Source organism: Myotis daubentonii, chromosome X, assembly GCF_963259705.1.
Source record: "Myotis daubentonii chromosome X, mMyoDau2.1, whole genome shotgun sequence".
NCBI classification, from domain to species: domain Eukaryota; kingdom Metazoa; phylum Chordata; class Mammalia; order Chiroptera; family Vespertilionidae; genus Myotis; species Myotis daubentonii.
The window spans coordinates 879,524-898,565 of record NC_081861.1 but is presented as its reverse complement, the minus strand read 5'-3'; the positions used below and the strand labels follow the sequence as shown (position 1 = coordinate 898,565).

At 40.2% G+C, this 19,042-nt stretch overlaps 1 protein-coding gene across 9 annotated transcripts in view; it reads right to left on the bottom strand.

The window, feature by feature from the left end:
• Window positions 1-19,042, bottom strand: part of LOC132223847 (probable ubiquitin carboxyl-terminal hydrolase FAF-X) — a 71,885-nt gene that overhangs the window by 38,474 nt on the left and 14,369 nt on the right. For 8 of the 9 annotated variants that reach the window (XM_059678881.1, XM_059678882.1, XM_059678889.1 and 5 more), the window contains exons 2-12: window positions 14,748-14,998; window positions 11,709-11,854; window positions 10,679-10,758; window positions 8,964-9,076; window positions 7,698-7,916; window positions 5,430-5,545; window positions 4,980-5,231; window positions 4,769-4,907; window positions 2,366-2,518; window positions 1,379-1,483; window positions 752-958 (exon numbers count right to left, since the gene is read on the bottom strand). In XM_059678881.1, the coding sequence (XP_059534864.1) occupies window positions 752-958; window positions 1,379-1,483; window positions 2,366-2,518; window positions 4,769-4,907; window positions 4,980-5,231; window positions 5,430-5,545; window positions 7,698-7,916; window positions 8,964-9,076; window positions 10,679-10,758; window positions 11,709-11,854; window positions 14,748-14,843 (1,626 nt within the window). In that variant the 5' untranslated portion in view covers window positions 14,844-14,998. Of the gene's footprint in view, window positions 1-751; window positions 959-1,378; window positions 1,484-2,365; window positions 2,519-4,768; window positions 4,908-4,979; window positions 5,232-5,429; window positions 5,546-7,697; window positions 7,917-8,963; window positions 9,077-10,678; window positions 10,759-11,708; window positions 11,855-14,747; window positions 14,999-19,042 lie in introns of those variants that run through there. The other variant, XM_059678888.1, reaches the window with a different exon arrangement.

The window sequence follows — 19,042 nt, the reverse complement described above, 5'->3', positions numbered from 1 at the left end:
ATGCAGGTCTGCGCACTTAATTTTAAGTTCGAATTGTTTTGTGTGTCTCCAGTTACTGGTTGCTATATTAAATAAATACTTAACGAACGGTCACAAACAAGCAGTCAAAAACAGTAGCATCTGTCACACACACCTACTTGAGCTTATTTCAGCTCTTACTGAAATTTCAGTTCATCGGTGTAGCAAATAGCTCTAATTAAGTGAGAAACTGGTTGTTCAGCAATGTCCGTGCATGAATTAAAAGGATACATATACCACAAGTTAGAATGCAGGGAAGCTGTTGTGTCATTTGTTTGCAGGAAAAGGCACTGAATGCTTTGCTGTTTAGGAAATTTTATTAATTTTTTCTAACTTCTCTATAAGCAAAGAAAACGTAACTTCCCTCACCATCTGAAGTCTCTAACCAGCTTTAATATCTTCTATCTCATGATGTGGTTGAAAGTGGCATTTCAGCACCATACATGTAACAAACCACCACCACCATACGGCCTGTGTGGGCTGTACTGCCTTTCTCCCAAGGAGACTAAAACGCTTTTCAGATGATACCCCAAACACCTAAGAAGAGGACGTAAACTTATACGAACAAAGTAAATCAATCCTTGAAAATTGCTTCAAAAATAATATTGGAATAACCTGAGACTATTCTGTAGCTAAGCCACCCTAATTGTGAAGAAGAGCGAGAGAGAGAGAGAGAGAGAGAGAGAGAGAGAGAGAGAGAGAGAGAGAAAGGCGCCGAGCGGCACCCGCTCACCTGGGAGCAGCTGTAATCGAGTATTTTGATGTGGGCGCTGAGGGCCAGGTCCATGATGTCCACAGGCACGTCGTCGCTGTGGGCCAGGTTCCACAGGAGGTTCAGCACCTTGTGCGCCATCACACCGTCCTTGTCATCCTCCGCAAGACGACGAATCAGCTCCAGCAGCTTCTCCCGCTGCTTTTTACTTGCATTTGTCCAACTCGCCTAGAAAAGACATTTAAATGACATGAAACAACGTATTTCTTTCTCACTGCTTACAGTCCCCAGATTAGCTATATATTCACCACAGAAACATGGCTGAGCACAGAATTCTTCATAGTGATTATCTAGAACAGCAGTTCTCAACCTGTGGGTCACGACCCCTTTGGCGGTCGAACGACCCTTTCACAGGGGTCGCCTAAGACCATCCTGCATATCAGATATTTACATGACGATTCATCACAGTAGCAACATGACAGTGATGAAGCAGCAACAAAAATAATTTTATGGTTGGGTCACACCATGAGGAACGGTATTTAAAGGGCCAGAAGGTAGGAAACCACTGATCTAGAACAACTCACAGATCTAACGAATGAAATTTATTAAAAATAAAATGGTGCTCCTTTAATTTATGTTAACTCTTACCTTAAAGCAATCAAAGAGATGATCGAGTTGTTCAGGAGAAAAATCCCAGGCCAACTTTGCCAGTAAATCATGTACATTCTTCACAATGGCCTCGTGCTTCCCCGCCTAGTGAAAACCCAAAGAAAACCAGAGACTTTGAACAGCAGGGAAGGAGTGTATAGGGCCTGCTGACAACCATCCTGTATAATACAAGCCTAATATGCCAAGTGTCTGAACATTCATTCCACCAGTCGCTATTACATGCACGGACCACCAGGGGGCAGACGCTCCGACTGGTAGGTTAGCTTGCTGCTGGGGTCCAGCTGATTGGCACTGGGAGAGATGGGCTTGACCCGCCCTGGAGCCCTCCGGTGCTCCCCTCCCCGCCCCCGCCCCCTAGTTAATTAATAAAGTATTCCCAGCTTCATCTGTGTAAACACGAACATAAAAAACGTGTGACATTTTAAATGCTTTAAAACTGCCATCTAAAATCTGACAATTTAATTTTTTGATATGCATGGGAATTCACGTGAACCTTCGTTATTGAATTTAATGTGCCAATTTTAACACTGCACGTAGGAGAAAAACAATCAGTTTCCAGCCCTGAAATAAAAGCGTTTTTTCTTCTTTCTGAGAAACTACAAATCCTTTAATTATAGATTTTTATAAACAATCTAGTGATCACACTCCTCACAGTGACCTTTTTCTTTGTATTGTTTTTGAAGAAACCAATTAGAGATGTCCTTCACTCTTTTAATAGACATTCCTTATTATTTCACAGTTTGCCTCTTATTTATTAAAACCACCCACAATGACCAAATACATCCCGTGATAATGTTATATATTTTTATTAAAAAATATTATTGGCTATTTCAAAAAGATTCCTGACAGGATCGCTGTAAACAACAAGCATTTAAATATATTAATATTACCAACTACTCTATTTCTTTAGTATTAACGTCTTTCTTTCTTTTAAAATTCAAATAGCCACTATTCTACATTCCATACCTGTGCTGCCCAGATATTATCAAGGTCTTGTAAGGTCAGAGCCTTTTCTTTGATGACGAAACGAAGAATCTTCTCCAGCTTCTCCACGTACTGTGGCTGGTGCAGGCTGTCTCGCAAGACGATGGATAAGATGTTGTTCTGCTGTATCCATTCCTAAACACAATTCGGAAATCGTCTTAAAGCAGGAACTAAACACAGAAGCTTTTAAAGGGATCTGCCTGAATGGACAGACAACACACAGAAAACCTTTCGTCTTCCACCTAAACCCCTAGCTCAGGGCCGATGACTAGGCACCTCTCCATACCTTGTATCACATTCGAATCATTCTCCCCAGTTAAACAGAAGGACCTTGAGAACAAGGGCAGTTCTTACACAGAGGTCTCGCCAGTACTGTCAGAGAGTATGCACTAAGGTGATTCGACCCATCTTTTTAAAGCAGCATACTTCCTTTAAAAACTACATTATAACCAAAGCAAAGATAAACAGGCAAGCCTCCATCAAACAAAAGCTTCCACACAGAAAAAGAAACTATCAACAAAACTAGAAGGCAACCTACTGGATGGGAGAAAGTAACTGCAAATCGTGTATCTATTAAGGAGCTAATATCCAAAATATGTATAGAACTTATACAACTCAATAGCAAAAAAGCAATCCAATTTAAAAATGGGCAGAAGATCTGAATAGACGTTTTCCCAAAGATGACATCGAGATGGCCAACAGGTCCATGAAAAGATGCTCAGCATCAGTCACCAGGGAAAATGCGACTCAAAACCACAATGAGCTAGTACCTCGCACCTGTGAAAGTGGCATCATCGAGCCCTGGCAGGTTTGGCTCAGTGGATAGAGCGTTGGCCTGCGGACTGAAGGGTCCCGGGTTCGATTCTGGTCAAGGGCATGTACCTTGGTTGCGGGCACAGCCCCGGTGGGAGGCGTGCAGGAGGCAGCTGATCAATGTTTCTAACTCTCTATCCCTCTCCCTTCCTCTTTGTAAAAAATCAATGAAATATATTTTTAAAAAAGTGGCATCATCGAAAAGACAACAAGTAAGTGTTGGTGAAGAGATGAAAAAAAGGAACCCTTGTACACTGTGGTTGGGAATGTAAATTTGTGCAACCAGCTTGGAAAAAGGACAGAGGTTTGTTAAAAACAGAACTGGCATATGATCCAGGAATCCCACTAGAGGGCACATTTCCCAAAGAAATGAGCTTCTCTCATAGAGATATCTGCACTCTCACTGCAACATTCTGTACAATAGCCAAGATAAGGGAGCAACCCAAGTGCCCACTGATAGAGGAGTGGGTAAAGAAACTGGTGCACACACTGGAATATTATTCAGCCACACACACACACAAAAAGAATGAAACCTTGCCGTTTGTGACAACCGGGGGCCTACGTTAAGTACAATAAGCCAGACAAATAAACACACCAAAGAAAGCGCATAGAGAACAGATGGGTGGTTGCAAGAGGCAGGGGATAAGAGAAATGAGTGAACTGTTTTGACCCCCCACCCACTTTAAGTTTATTTATTTATTTATTTATTTAAATATATTTTATTGATTTTTTACAGAGAGGAAGGGAGAGAGATAGTTAGAAACATCGATGAGAGAGAAACATCCATCAGCTGCCTCCTGCACATCTCCTACTGGGGATGTGCCCGCAACCCAGGCACATGCCCTTGACCGGAATCGAACCTGGGACCTTTCAGTCCGCAGGCCGACGCTCTATCCACTGAGCCAAACCGGTTTCGGCAACTTTAAGTTTAAATAAACTGAATACAATTTTTAAAAAATTACAAGCAGTATTATTTAGCAATAGTTAAGAAAATGCCATATATACAAACATGTATGGTAAATAAGGTTTCCTAAACTTTCAATGTCAAAATGATATAAATGTTAAGTGCTTAAGTTCTTAAAAAGAACAAACAGTAAATCATGTAGATCTTATTCTAGCAGCTGTATTTCCTATTTGAAAATCTTTAAGTATCAAATACTGACCAATCTATTTCCAAGATGATCTTTATATGCTCCTTTTCAACCAACCCCACCCAACAAGCTAATAATTATTTCAGCAGTAAGTTGACCACAGGTGTGCTAAGATGCTCATATCATCCTATATAATAAAGAGCTAACACGCTAATTAGCCCGGACAGAACGACTGTCCAGACGACCTTCCAGATGAAGCCTGGGCTGCGAGGGTGGAGCCCCTTACACAAATTTCGTGCACCGGCCTCTAGTTACCAAATAATAAACTATTGCAAAAAATTATCAGGATTAGCAGAGTCATAAATCAATCCAAACACCTGTCAATTTCACGGTTTTCTCTGAAATGCAAACACTGACTTTGAGTAGAGCTATTCTATCTTTTGCCTTGGGTATATTCATGAGAGGAAAATCAAGGACTTACTGCCATTCGTTCAGCTGTGAGCCACTCTTCCTCCTCGGGGTTCCCATGCCGGTGAGTGTAGTACGAGACACTAGAAATCACCTTATTAACCTCATTCAGTGCATTCATCTTTCCATTAAAGGAAGAAATTTGCAATAATCTGTAAAAGAAACTCAGTAAGTATGATTCTAAGTGTGCAATAAATAATTGTTTCAAGAGGAAAATATCTTACCTAAGTATCATTTTTAACCTAAATATTTCTAAATTTTTTACAGTTTCTTCTTGTCCTGGAACCCTTGATGCTAAATTCTTCAAAGATTTAATAATCATTGAGAGGGCATCATTTTTGGCTTCATTCTTTGCTTCTTTTTTCAGCTCTTCATCAGTTAAGTTTTCTAAAAACTGTGGAACCATTTCTATGATTGGAAGAAAGTACTTTTTCACCGTGTGAAGAGTGAGAAATTCGTAGCTTTGTCCAAATGGTCTGAAATAAGAAAGGCAATAAGGATTACTCTTGTAATACATGATTTCTTACAAGCAACTAGGACTGAACTTGACTATTTATATTAACTTAAAAAATCCAAATTATCAGTTAAAGAAGAAACCATACTTGAAAAGAGAAACTCAATTTATCGAGCAATTTCTAGAATGCACTGAAGATTTATTTTAAAACACAACTTACTTAATAAGAGCTGCAATTATTTGAACATTTAATGCTGATCCACTAATAAAACGATCATGCAAAATCTGGAACCCATTTAAAGTGCCGAATTTGTTGAGGAGATCCACTAGCCAACCCTGCAATACAGTTAATGAAGAAAGTTAACTTCCTGCCTTTAGGGGCAAAAGTACTATCTGAAGTCATTTCTTGACTGAAACATACTAGAAGCAAGAAATTCAATAAAAGAAAATTATTATGTAAAACCACCTTTAAAAAACCCAACAGCACAAAATACTGCACATGCTCACAGTAACGCTGAGACACAGAAGTCTAAGTAGCCGGACAGAGTTCATGACTAAGGCACAGCTGTCTGCTCAGACCAATATAGCTGGTGCACAGGAATTAGAAGCCAGACTTTGATTTCATAAATCCCATCATATGAAAATACCTTTTTATCATCTGAAAACATATTTTTAAAAATCTAAGAGGATAAAAGATTCTTTAAAAACACACACACACACACACACACTCGAAGGATATATTCAGTAACTAAGATGTTTGAATTCATTTTTTGTTACAGGTAACCAACCCCTGGTATGATCTGATTCTCCTAACTAGAACATGCAGGTTGATGCTTTTGCTGACTCATGGGAATGCACTCAGTTCTCATCTTAGAGGCACCACGATGTAATAGTATAGGTTGTCTTTCAACTGCTTCCCAAAGAAATAACAGCAACTCAAAATGCCAACGGGTACTAAGTAGCTAAAGGCATGCTTACATGTGGAAACTTAAGTGAATTAAAATGTTACAGATCTAAGAATCAAATGTGTCTAAACATTTATGTACACATGATGACCTGATACCGTGCCTTCTTCTAAAAGAGGCCACATTTTAGAAGCCAGTTTCTCCACTAAGCCTTAAGCAAAATAATTTCTGCCACAATCGAAAAACCAAAAGCCATGTCTAGCAAAAATGAAAAATGCTAAAAGGAACTAATTTAAAGAGACAATAGGCTGGAGTTCGGGATAGTTCTGATGTGGTTTTATGAGAATCTAAATTAACGAAAATCTCTAATAAATCAACTGTCGTATTTCTATAAATTCATTATTCCCTACCTTTTTATTTGGTCTTATAAGCTAATTCAAAACAATTCACCAGGTGCCTCTTGGCATCCAGCAACCCTAAGCACACACACACTGATGTGATGTACTTTTACCTCAGTAATCGGGATGAAACCATTAGGCTGATATAAGCTCCCCAAGTTTTCAGCTGCAATGTATGTTTAAACAATCAGGAATACTCAGTAATTATTAATACTCAATAGCTAGGCTTGAAAGAAAATATCTTCAACTAGAATCCATCTTAAATTAAGTTGTTCCCTGTGAGTCTCTTACAGATTATTACTGACCTACACAGGAAAACATAAACTAAAATAAAGACAGGAATACAGGTATATTTTGGAGATTGCCACCATTTCAAAATTAATTTGATTTGCTCAAGCACAAATAAGCCGGAAGTGGCAATAATATGAGCCTTGGGAAGTATCAGAAAACCTCAGCTCTAAATTCAATACCTTGTGACCATTTTCACTTCTAATAGAATAAACCCACCATCACATGCATAAATTGAAATTTTCCTGGCTGTTTTTTTCTATTTATAGGGCCCACAATATTAAAAATGTCTCCCTAATGTCTAAAAATTAAAAATATATTGTTAATTATATAATATTTACGTAAGAATTATACAGTTAGGGATATATTTTAAAGTATACACCGTTTATGCCGATATAAAAAATTTACATCAGAGAACTTTTACATAATTGCATTTATGTATACTATTTCATTGATATTGATGTTTTACTCTTTTTGCTTTCATTTATCATTTCTGTAACTTTACTTTTATGACACATTAGACACTTATAGGATATACTTGATCTTGGAGTCGAAATCTTGGACATAATTGTAGCCTTGGTCAGAGTAGTATTTAAAAGGAAAAATACGGTTTGCTTTATACTAACCCAAATCAGCACGATTTCCCAAGAGGCTGGGCAGAACAATGGGGACTAACTACATAGTGAAAGCTTAAAAAAAATCCAGTCCAAAGCTATTTTGTCAATTATACCTCAATAAAGCAGAAAAAGAAATCCCCAAACACAAAGTAATGCAGACCTCTTTAAGAGCAATATTACATTATTCTTCCCTACGTTGCTAGGAGGTTCAATCGCTTAAAGTTCTGTGGCACAGCAAAGCAACTGTAACAGGGAATTGTGAAAATAACAAACCACACACTTTTGGTGAGCGAGGGTCTGGAGAACGAGCGAAGAGTTCATCTTCAGCCAGCTGAACACTTGAGGACATGGATTCGCACGGACGGGTACCATTGTAGATATGGAACTTGCAATGAGGATTTAAGGCCATGGAGAGAAGTTCTAGAAGTGGAAACCAGTCTTGGGACAACTTGGCCACACATAGTTCCACCAGGCGATGAGTGTTATTGATAATACACCTCTGTTATAGATATGGGGGAAAGGTGATTCACAACATCAAAACATTGCAATTCCAAACAAATACTTTCTGATCTTCATTAATTATGTTGTAATGCTCTTTCCATTCATCTATATTGATCATTTGGACATTTCACTAATATTGGGATCAAACGGACATATCAAAAGACAAATGTGCATCTACTTTATAATTTACATAGTACCTAGTTTCAAAAGCCATTTGGAACGGCTTAGAAAACGAAGAAGGCAATGCTGTATGTCCACAGACAAGATGCAAATTACCACTGTTTTTCTCTTTGGAATTTATATACTAGAGGCAGCAATTCTAAAATGGAAACAATACAGCAATTATCCAAGGTGGAGATTTGCTAAGCCTCAAGGCGAAAATGTGCCAGCACTTGCCAAGTTTCCAGGTCTATAGTTACAGTGCATTTTGCTAGACTGAAAGTGTCCATAGAGGGCTTGTGTGCTTTCGCCAGTCACTTGGTGACACCTGAGAATGCTTTCAATTCTCCACTGGAGAGGTTTTTTGTGCCACAACTACGATTTGAATTCAAGACTACAAATATGTTTGAATAGCGGCTTGTGGCTTAAATTTTCCGTTTTCCCCTCTGTCACATGCCAAGGTTGAGGCATGTAGGTTTCTTTGCTGTCTCTGTATGGTGGGTTGATTTCTCTGCACTAACCTAGTGTCCCAGGTATTAGATCCCTATCTTGGGTATGTTTCTCCCTTAGTGGCACATAAGAAATGAGCAGTGCACCTCACAACTAAGAGCATCACCATGTCAATGAAATGCGGTGAGTTGCCTAAGGTCGCATATTAAACCCGTTTCCTAAATCTAAAGCTCATACTCATTCTAAATGACCACGCTTCCTTCAATAGAAATAATTTATAAAAAGCATTCTCAAACTTCTGCATTTTCAAACCTTTTTAATTCAACCAAAGGATCAAATATACATATTATCCAAATACGTGTGTGTGTGTATGAATGAAAAATACAAGTATCACTTCATAAATCTGAATTTTTTAAAGTCAAAATGCAAGACTCACGTGAATTTCAAACTTCCAGCCACTCACTGCCTCGTCTGTAAGGATTTTAGTGAAGGATATTGTGAGCCCATCTCGAAAGAATCGCTGACATGCTTCACTTTTAACATCAAGGCCTAAGGAAAAGGGGAAAACAATTAATGTAAACAAAATATTTCTCTGGTTGTTTTATGATGTCTAATTATACAATAAAAGGTAGTAAGTAATTATAAACTATTCACTGACAGCTAGCAAAGGCCGATTACAACTTTAGGATTTTAATTATATAAAAGAAATGACAAGATAGTCCCAGAAAAGAAATATAGAGGTGGGGAAGATACATGTCCAGTGCCTAGATCATGTCAAGGACAGAAGTCTCTAAAAATTTGAATTGATAAATAAATGTGCAAATGAACATAAAATACTTGAGGCAGTGGAAAATAATTGAAATCTGATCATGCGTTTTCGTTGCTTTTTACATTATTTATACCTACTGACAACTAGAACATATCCATGGCTACCCTATTTCAGGAACTGAAATGTAACTGTCCGACTGGACAGTGTGGCTCAGTGGTTGATCATCAACCTATGAACCAGGAGGTCACAGTTTAATGCCCAGTCAGGGCACATGCCCAAGTGGCAGGCTAGAGCCCCAGTGTGGGGCGTGCAGGAGGCAGCTGATCCATGATTCTCTCTCATTATTGATGCTTCTCTCTCTCCCTCTTCCTTCTCTCTGAAATCAATAAAAACATATTTATTTCAAAAACTGTAACTGCCCTTTATTTTAATTTCCAATTCCTAAAAAAGTGAATAGAGAATGCTACAATAGTAGTCCTTTGCTAAGGAGAATCCAACTGCACCTGAAGTAGACCAAAGTCATTGGGGAAAAAGATTAATTCCAACATTAAGTATTTACTTCCAGATGATAGAATAAAAAGACCAGATGCCGCCGAAACCGGTTTGGCTCAGTGGATAGAGCGTCAGCCTGCGGACTGAAAGGTCCCAGGTTCGATTCCGGTCAGGGGCATGTGCCTGGGTTGCGGGCACATCCCCAGTAGGGGGTGTGCAGGAGGCGGCTGATCGATGTTTCTCTCTCATCGATGTTTCTAACACTCTATCTCTCTCTCTTCCTCTCTGTAAAAAGTCAATAAAATATATTAAAAAAAAAAGACCAGATGCCTTTTTCTTGGCTTATTGAAAAAAATAAAAAAACTGACCTCATCTTTTAAGTTTTTTAGAGAAAAATAAAACTTTTCCTGTGTATTAAATAAAAAACCATGTAAGCTAGGCAGTTTGCTTTAAATATGCATGTACACAGATTTTATGTATAACTTCAGAAAGTTTACAAACACCCTTAAGGCTGTCCAAAGGACATGAACCTTTGCTCTAGGCCAGTGGTTCTCAACCTTCTGGCCCTTTAAATACAGTTCCTCATGGTGTGACCCAACCATAAAATTATTTTCGTTGCTACTTCATAACTGTAATGTTGCTACTGTTAGGAATCGTCATGTAAATATCTGATATGCAGGATGGTCTTAGGGGAACCCTGTGAAAGAGTTGTTCAACCGCCAAAGGGGTCGCGACCCACAGGTTGAGAACCACTGCTCTAGGCATATATCACAAGCCATGTCAAGAAAACATTGTTAGATGTGAAAGAGGAAAAGTCAAGTGCTCGGCGATGGAGTGAAAGGCTATGTAGCAGCGCACACTATGCAGAGTGTACCAATACCGGAACTCACCTTTTTTACTAAGGTCAATAGCAGCTTCCAAAAGCATTTCTAATTCCCCTTTCGGCAACACTGGGACCACCCACCGAGGCCTACGAGTTTGAAAAATATAAAAAGATGTTGATTAGTGCACTATAAATGAGCTACTAGTTATAATACGTCATCATGAAAATACTAATATTCAAATAACAGTAAAATACTGAAACAAGGTTGGCAGGGTATCTGCGCTGTGAGACTTGTTTTTGAACGCTTTTAAGGAACTGTCAAACAGAAGATACAGCTATGAGAGGGAGAAATAAAATTATTTTAATAGAATATAAACCTACTGTCATAATCAAATGTCAATTAAGTGGATAAGCTATTGTTAGAGTTCGTGGGAAAGTCCTCTTTCAGGATTCAGATTAGAAGACATTATGATGAGTCACTGCTTAGTTGTTTTCAATTTCCTCACAAAGAACAAAATTCGGAGGCAATGATTGATTTCTGCTTTAATTCATCACTTTGTCAACTTTTCCTGAAGGCTAAGTGGGAGGGGAGTCTCCAAATTCACTCATCCGCTTCCACAGGTACCCAACCCGCTGCCTCCCTCAAACCAGGACCCAGCAAAGGATGTAGGCAGCATCCTGGCGGCGCTGTCTCTGGTGCCAGCGGAGGCCCGACCAGCTAGGATCTCTCTATGACCCGGTTTACCTCAGAGCCATGCAAAAATCATTCAAGTCATCCAGCAGCCGTGCAACCAACATGCCAGTAAGGAAAAAAACTTCATAAAATCTCAAAGGGAATCACACACACAGCTCTCCTGCAGAAGCATACCAGCTCTGGTTGCGAGCAATCTGAAAACTATTGGCACAGCGCCCTTTCATTTTTAAAATCCATTAAGAACCACAGGTTCTAAGTACTTGACAATGACTTATTTGACAATGCCAGGCTATTAAGGAGGCAGTGTGGTGACTATGGTAGCCTGTCCACTCTCTTTTCCTGTCCACTACCCCTCACTATGCTGAGAGTATCACACACTCAAAGCCAAACCGAAGCAACTCACCTATTGATCATGTCATCCAACTTGGCGAGGTCCGCATGCGGGAACGCAGGCTCCTCCTCTTCCAGCTGTGGGGGGGCATCACCCTGACCTTGCTCATCTGGGGGAGTTGCCGGGGAATTTTCATTGGAGGAATCAGGCGATGGCGTCTTAAAAAATCAACAATTCCAGATTTAGCTTTCTATAACATATGTACATCTGAGAATTCAAACACCAATACTGATTAGGGAGAAATGACATACATATTAGGTTTCAGGCTATGCTTTAAAAGAATTTCATTTAATTCTCAACAGCCTAAGGAAGTAGTCTGCCATTTAACAGATGGAAAGACACACTCAGACCATCATGAATTAGCCCAAGGTTACAAAGCTCCAACTCTGTGGTCAGGATTTGAACCCAGATATCATTCTGCAGTTTGTGTTCTTAATCACAATGTAGACTGCTGTTCTGCTTACACTTCCCACCACGACAGACTTTATTACACAAACAGAAAACGTCACATTTCACAGATTTAAAAGTTTTGACTTATAACTTATTTTTTAATTTGAAGGAGAAAAAAAACAACTTTATTCTATACTTTCCCTAGTCTCAGATCATTCTCCAGAAACTATGAAAACTTCATGATTGTGGTTTCAAAATAAATCACATCATTTTCACCCGATGTGGCTAATTTTATTCTTTCATTCTTCCTTTCTAGTTCATCTTTCTCTTCACCCTACTTCAGCTGTGCATACTTTCACAACCTAATAAAGTTTTAGGACCTTCATTCTTAGGAACGCTGGCTTATTATTTTTTAAAAGCCCCTTCCCCCTGGTATATATATTATAAATAATAAACTTTCATGTACTCACAACTGTAAACCTACTTTTACACATCCCTATATACATGCTCACAGAAATTATAAAGACAAAAATAAGAAAATACCTGTAATGGAACAACAGATTAGCACCAATAACATTTAAAATTATTTCCTTCCAATCTTTGTTCTATGAGCAAAAAACACCCCCGCCTACATATGTATATAGTTTGAATAAAATTAGGATGATGCCTGCTTAATTAAGCCTGTGTCTTTCCATTTGACATTTGGGCATTTTCCTACACATCATTAAGAATCTTTTATAAAAAGTTTAATGCCATATCGTATTAAATGAATTAAACAAATGAAAGGACAGTTAGTATTTTGCAACTTTTATTTGCTGCAATGAATCTTCTTATACATCCATCTTTGTGTTGAACTTCAATCATTCCTTAGGATAGGATCCTGGACATAGAACTACTACAACAGTAGAAACGATCTCCTAGTGCTATTGATATGCATGTGCATTGCCCAATTCCATCCCGGAAAAGCGCACCACCCAGCAGCACCCAAGCTTGCTCAGCCAGTGCCTTTGCCAGGGCTATTTCATGTGCCACCAAGCGTTCCTACACACCGGGGCCTAAAATTCCCCCGGAGGGAACACCCTTAAAAAAAATATTACATGTGAAGTGAAAAGAACCTGATGGATTTTAGCAAGTCCTTCAACGCCAATATGTAAAAGCATATCCCAAAAGAAAGCTTTAAGCTGGGAAGTGATTAATGCTATAGTTCCTTCTTCTGGGTCCAACAGTGTCAAATCTTGTGAAATACCGAAACTAAAATTCTAACATTAAAAAGTAGAGAATAAGAAAATGAAAGAGGGACTCGATAGATAAGAATGTAATTTATTTTGTTCCTTTGTTGTTTAAATCATCACTTTCCGAATTGCAAAGATTAGAAGAGAATATAATGTAGATGCATAATATTAAATGGAATACCACATAATAATAAATTGAAACCCAAGAGCTCTAAGAATTATCAAGAACACCTTAGCCCTAGCTGGTTTGGCTCAGTGGATAGAGCATCAGTCTGCAGACTGAAGAGTCCTGGGTTCAATTCCGTTCAAGGGCACATACCTAGGTTGTGGGCTCGATTCCCAGTAGGGGGCGTGCAGGAGGCAGCCAATCCATGATTCTCTCTCATCATTGATGTTTCTATCTCTCTCTCCCTCTCCCTTTCTCTCTGAAATCAATAATAATAAAAAAAAATAACACCTTAAATAAAAATAAGGCTAGAATAGAGATTTAATTTTGCTTAAAGCCACGAAAGCCATAAACATTGCAAAAGACATTAGGAATCCATGCACAACACAGGTATGAAGCTTGGAACAAAAGGGAGCAAAAGATACTCAAACTTCACTACTAGCTCCTGGTTTAAAAATAGAAATCTTTGGCACCCAACCTTAGACTATGTTTAAAGAAACCTGAATACTGGCTAACAAATTCATGACACAGGAAAGACTTAACTCTGTCCAAGACCTGTGACCACGGCCTTCAGTGCTTTTATGTCTTAAAAGTGGGGACTGGAGAGAAAGAGAAATAAAGTTGACACATTTACTTGGAAAAATATTAAAACATGACCTGCTCACTTCTTAAATGGCAGGGAGAGAGGAAGGTGGAGGTACAGCTCTTTTCTTTCCTTCTTTTTAAAATATATTTTTATTGATTTCAGAGAGAGAGAGAAACATGAATGATGAGAGGGAATCATCAATCAGCTGCCTCCCACACGCCCCCTACTGGGGATGGAGCCCACAACTGAGGTATGTGCCCTTGACCGGAATTGAACCTGGGACTCTTCAGTCCGCAGGCTGACGCTCTATCCACTGAGCCATACCGGCTAGGGCTTGCGCAGCTCTGTTTGATTACACTTGACTAGAGAATGCCTAATCTATTATATCAGTTACCCAGGGTCATAGGGCTGGATGACTTTTTGCTTTCCGCCAGAATTGACACATGGCTTTAAATACTTAATTTTAACGACCCACAGAAAAAGGACTACATACTCAAGTGTCACCATCTACAACACCCGAGCTTTCTTGTTCCTGTGAGTGACAGCAAACATTGACTTTTCTAAAAATGGTTTATGGTTGTTTTACAAATTCTTCAGAACATGGTCCATTCGTTAAGTATCCCACGGTACCAATAGACATACCAATGTAACTTTGATGAGCCTCCTTAAAGTCCTACCTGATTCTGCTGGAGGGGCGGCTGAGACTGGCCATCAGGAGCCTGGCCCTGGTTGTCATTCCCTCCTACTGGAGAGCCACGAGTCGTGGCTGTCATACTCGACACAGGGCAGATCTTTGCAATTTTGTCTGCTTATGTAGTTGTCTTGAGAAAAGAAATTAGAGTCCACTTATAGAAGAAGTACCAGCATCTGTCAGTCTTCGGAAGCTCCAATTCAAGAATAAACCATCCTGCACAGACCATTGCATAACCTACAAGCAGAAGAGAAAAAAGGAACATTTGTTTTAGATAGAAAATACATGCACTAAGGAACTATTCACACTTAATATGACCAGTGACATCAGCCAGGAGAAGGTAGTTACAGAAATGAGAGGGCAAAGTGAAAAGCTCCTGTTTCATGAATACTATATCCAACTTAACAAACCGGTGACAGGACATCAGCTGTCATATCAAGGAAACATAACTGTCCTCCATTTACTAATGCCTTAAATGCCTGCAAAAATGTGTACACTCAAGACAAACAAGGGTGATAAAACCTCATTTTTAAAAACTTTTCAGGAAGCACTGCACAGCTAGCATCATCAATGGCACCAAGTGGTTTTTAAACAAGCTTACCCATGGTTTTAACACAAACTTCAAAACTTTTGGGGACCTTTTCTTTCAAGGTTCAACCTCTAGACCAGTGATGGCGAACCTTTTGAGCTCAGCGTGTCAGCATTTTGAAAAACCCTAACTTAACTCTGGTGCTGTGTCACATATAGAAATTTTTTTACCTTTGCAACCATAGTAAAACAAAGACTTATATTTATATTTATTTTATATATTTAAATGCCATTTAACAAAGAAAAATCAACCAAAAAAATGAGTTCGCGTGTCACCTCTGACATGCGTGTCATAGGTTCGCCATCACTGCTCTATACTATTACTCCAATGCAACTGCATCTGTGAAGTGGCTGACTGCCAAGTGACCACGACACTCCACTGTGGGCCAGGTCCTGCCCTCAGGAACTCCCGCAGCATGACCAAACTATAGGGCCATGGACCCCCACCAGCCCCGCAATTCTAGGCCAAGGGTCCCATCCTTGGCTGCACAGGAAAATCATCTGCGGGGCTTTAAGAAGCACTGACATCCAAGCCCATCTCCAGATGGAATGGATTATAATAGCACATAGATGTTTCTCTTGCTCTTTCTTCTCCCTCCCCCCCCTAGAAATCCATAGGAGAGATATCCTCAGGCGAGGGTTAACTAACAAAAAACCGACCCCAGTAATTGATTCTAATGTGCCAATAGATTGAGGACTGCAGCTGATTGGTTACAGGTATATATTGCTATAAGTAAAGCGGCCAACACTCCCCACTTACCCCAGAACAACCTAACATTTACACCTCAAAATTAAATGTAATTACTCAACCCAGAGATGGGGTTCTAACAAGATTTTGTTTCACTTGTCAACAGAAAAAAATTTTAAGTGCTGATGAGGTTAAGGGCAGACAGAAAAAGCTGTCATATGTGAAGGGGAAAAACAAAAGATGACATGATTGAGCAACCTCTCGCTTTTGTTTCCCATTTTGATACACCCTGCATTACAAGAAGTTATGTGACATAGACGATCTGAAAAGCCTGAAGAAACTCGCCTATCTTTAGCTATTCTGGTCCGCCAGCAATTTATTTGAACATTTTTCTTGCCACTCCAAACATCAGCTAACCAGCGGAACTCCATCCTTCTCTACTGCAATCTCCTCCAATCTCTTCCTTTTGTTCCCCAACCTGGCCTCAAAATGGCCCTGTAACACTCCCCTCAGTGGGCGGTGCCCAGCACCCCCTCATCTTCTTCCGCAGGCCTTGTCCTTAGCCTATACATATGCTGGAGTCCTTCCTGAAAAAATATCAAGCTCTGCCCTCCCCTCTCTCCAAAACCCTTAAAAAGACTGTCTCCCCTTTCACTTCCGCCATCCCTCTCATCAACTGCTGTGTCTAAGCTACCAACACTGTGTTCTGCCCATTTGTCTTAACTGAAGGCTGTGGATGGTTTGAAGATTCACTCCCATAAGATCCCATGCAAAGCTTCGTGGACATGAACATCTGGTGGAGGGAGAGTAAGGTCTGACCCCCGGATCATCAATGCTCTGACCGATCACACTGACTGCCACCAGCCCCACCCTGTCTTTTCCCTCCATAGGCTAGCTTGGGGGGACTTAAGAATAAGAAATGTGGCCCTGACCGGTTTGGCTCAGTGGATAGAGCGTCGGCCTGCGTACTGAAGGGTCCCGGGTTCGATTCCGGCCAGGGGCATGTGCCTTGGTTGCGGGCACATCCCCAGTGGGGGGTGTGCAGGAGGCAGCTGATCAATGTTTCTCTCTCATCGATGTTTCTAGCTCTCTATCCCTCTCCCTTCCTCTCTGTAAAAAGTCAATAAAATATATTAAAAAAAAAAAAGAATAAGAAATTTGTCAAATCTGTAAAATCATCTGAGGAGCTTTAAAAACACTGAATCCATTAAAACTAATTTCTGGACCCAAACACAACTCTTGTTCAAAACCCTACCTCTGCCCCTCACAAGCTGCCTATCTTAAAGGCCAGTAAGAAACTCTCACAATTTTTCCAGGTCTTTCCAACTGAGATAATGTTATCCGTAAAAATGCCGGGAGAATTATTTTAATAAAGGCATTTTGCAAACACCAAGCACACAATAAATTTTTAAAATGTAATTTTCTTTTCCCTTTTTATAAGTACTGTGTACGATTTTGAGTATCTGAAAAAAATTATCGAAGATATAATATAACTAAGTTATGCAAGACTACTACTGCTACATCTCTTAATAAATGCCATTTAATCCAAATGGCAAGATCAGGCTGCCTGGAGACACAGCATCTTTTCATATTCAAACTTAGCATCTCACCATCTCCAAGATGAGAAAAACATCACCTTCTACCTGGATCAAGATTGCCATTATGTTTGTTTTCTTAAGGGGGGGGGGAGGGAGAGGTCTGAGAAACATCAACCATCTGCCTCCTGACCAGGACTCGAACTCACAACCTTCTGGTGTAGGGGACGATGTTCCAACTGACTGAGCCACCAGGCTGGCATTCTTTCTCTGAAATAAGCGAGACACTTACTAGTTATTTCACACTTTGCTGAACTGGCTTTCTCCAGCAGCTTTCAATGGTAAGTCCTTAATACCAGAGACCCCCCCCCCCCCCCCGGACAAGGAAGGCTCTTCCCCTCCCCGATTATTATTCTCTCTCTCTGCTCAAATGGTCCTTATAGGCTAGAATCTCTCCCTGAACTCTGCTCCTCACTGAATGCCAGGGCCTCACTGGCACACAAGCAGGTGCTCACACTAAAACGGGGGGCTGGCGTGGGTCAAACCCCTTCCCATTGGCATCAGTGGGCATCAGTGTTATCTTTTCCACTCCCATGCCCACCCCTCCAGGCCGGACTCCAATGTGAACAGCAGCCCGGCTGGTCTCCACTCCCAACACTGTCAACCTCTGAAACAGCGCCCGCTCCCTCCTCTCCACCTGTTATGTAAGCACTAGGATTCAAGGGCATTCACACTCAGCCATAACTTCTTTTCCCAACACTCACTCAGTCCCCAATTCCAATACTTTTCAATACAGTTTTTCTTATTAAGGGCAATTATAACCGCTAACGTGAGTGCTTACTTCGTGTGAGGCTCTATTCCAAGCGAGTTACATGCACAAGTTTATTTAACCTTCAGAATAGCATATAATGAGCCCCATTTCAGGAGTAAAGAAACTGGGCAGATAACTAGGCGGTCACAGGGGAAGAGCCAGGGTTCTAACCCAACAGCACAAGCTCCAGGGTGTCCACCGTGAACTCCCAGGCCATGCACTGATGCTGAAAAATCAGGAAGAAACTTCCATTCCTCTCCTCACACCCCCACCTTGAAGAGGAACTCTAGCAAAATGCTTTTAATGCAGAAGCACTTTTTCTAAAACTGGACTTTTCACTTATGATTTTCGCATGGTAAGTATTCTAAGTCATCGTTAATGGCTATGTAACCACAGACTTTTCTTCTAGAACACAACAGCTGTATTCCTAAGAGATGGGGCATATACAGAAAATGCTCAAGAACTACTGTTCAACAGGGAGGGGAGCTTTCACACACCGGACTTTGAACTGCAGCAAATTACTTCCAACAGCGGAGTCCCCAGCAATGTTCAAACGTAGCCTTCGCTGGAGAAAAGGCCTGATTTTCCAACTCCACCAGCACGTTTTCCCACCCCAATAACATTATCATCAGCACAGGACTCATCATTCTTACATTATT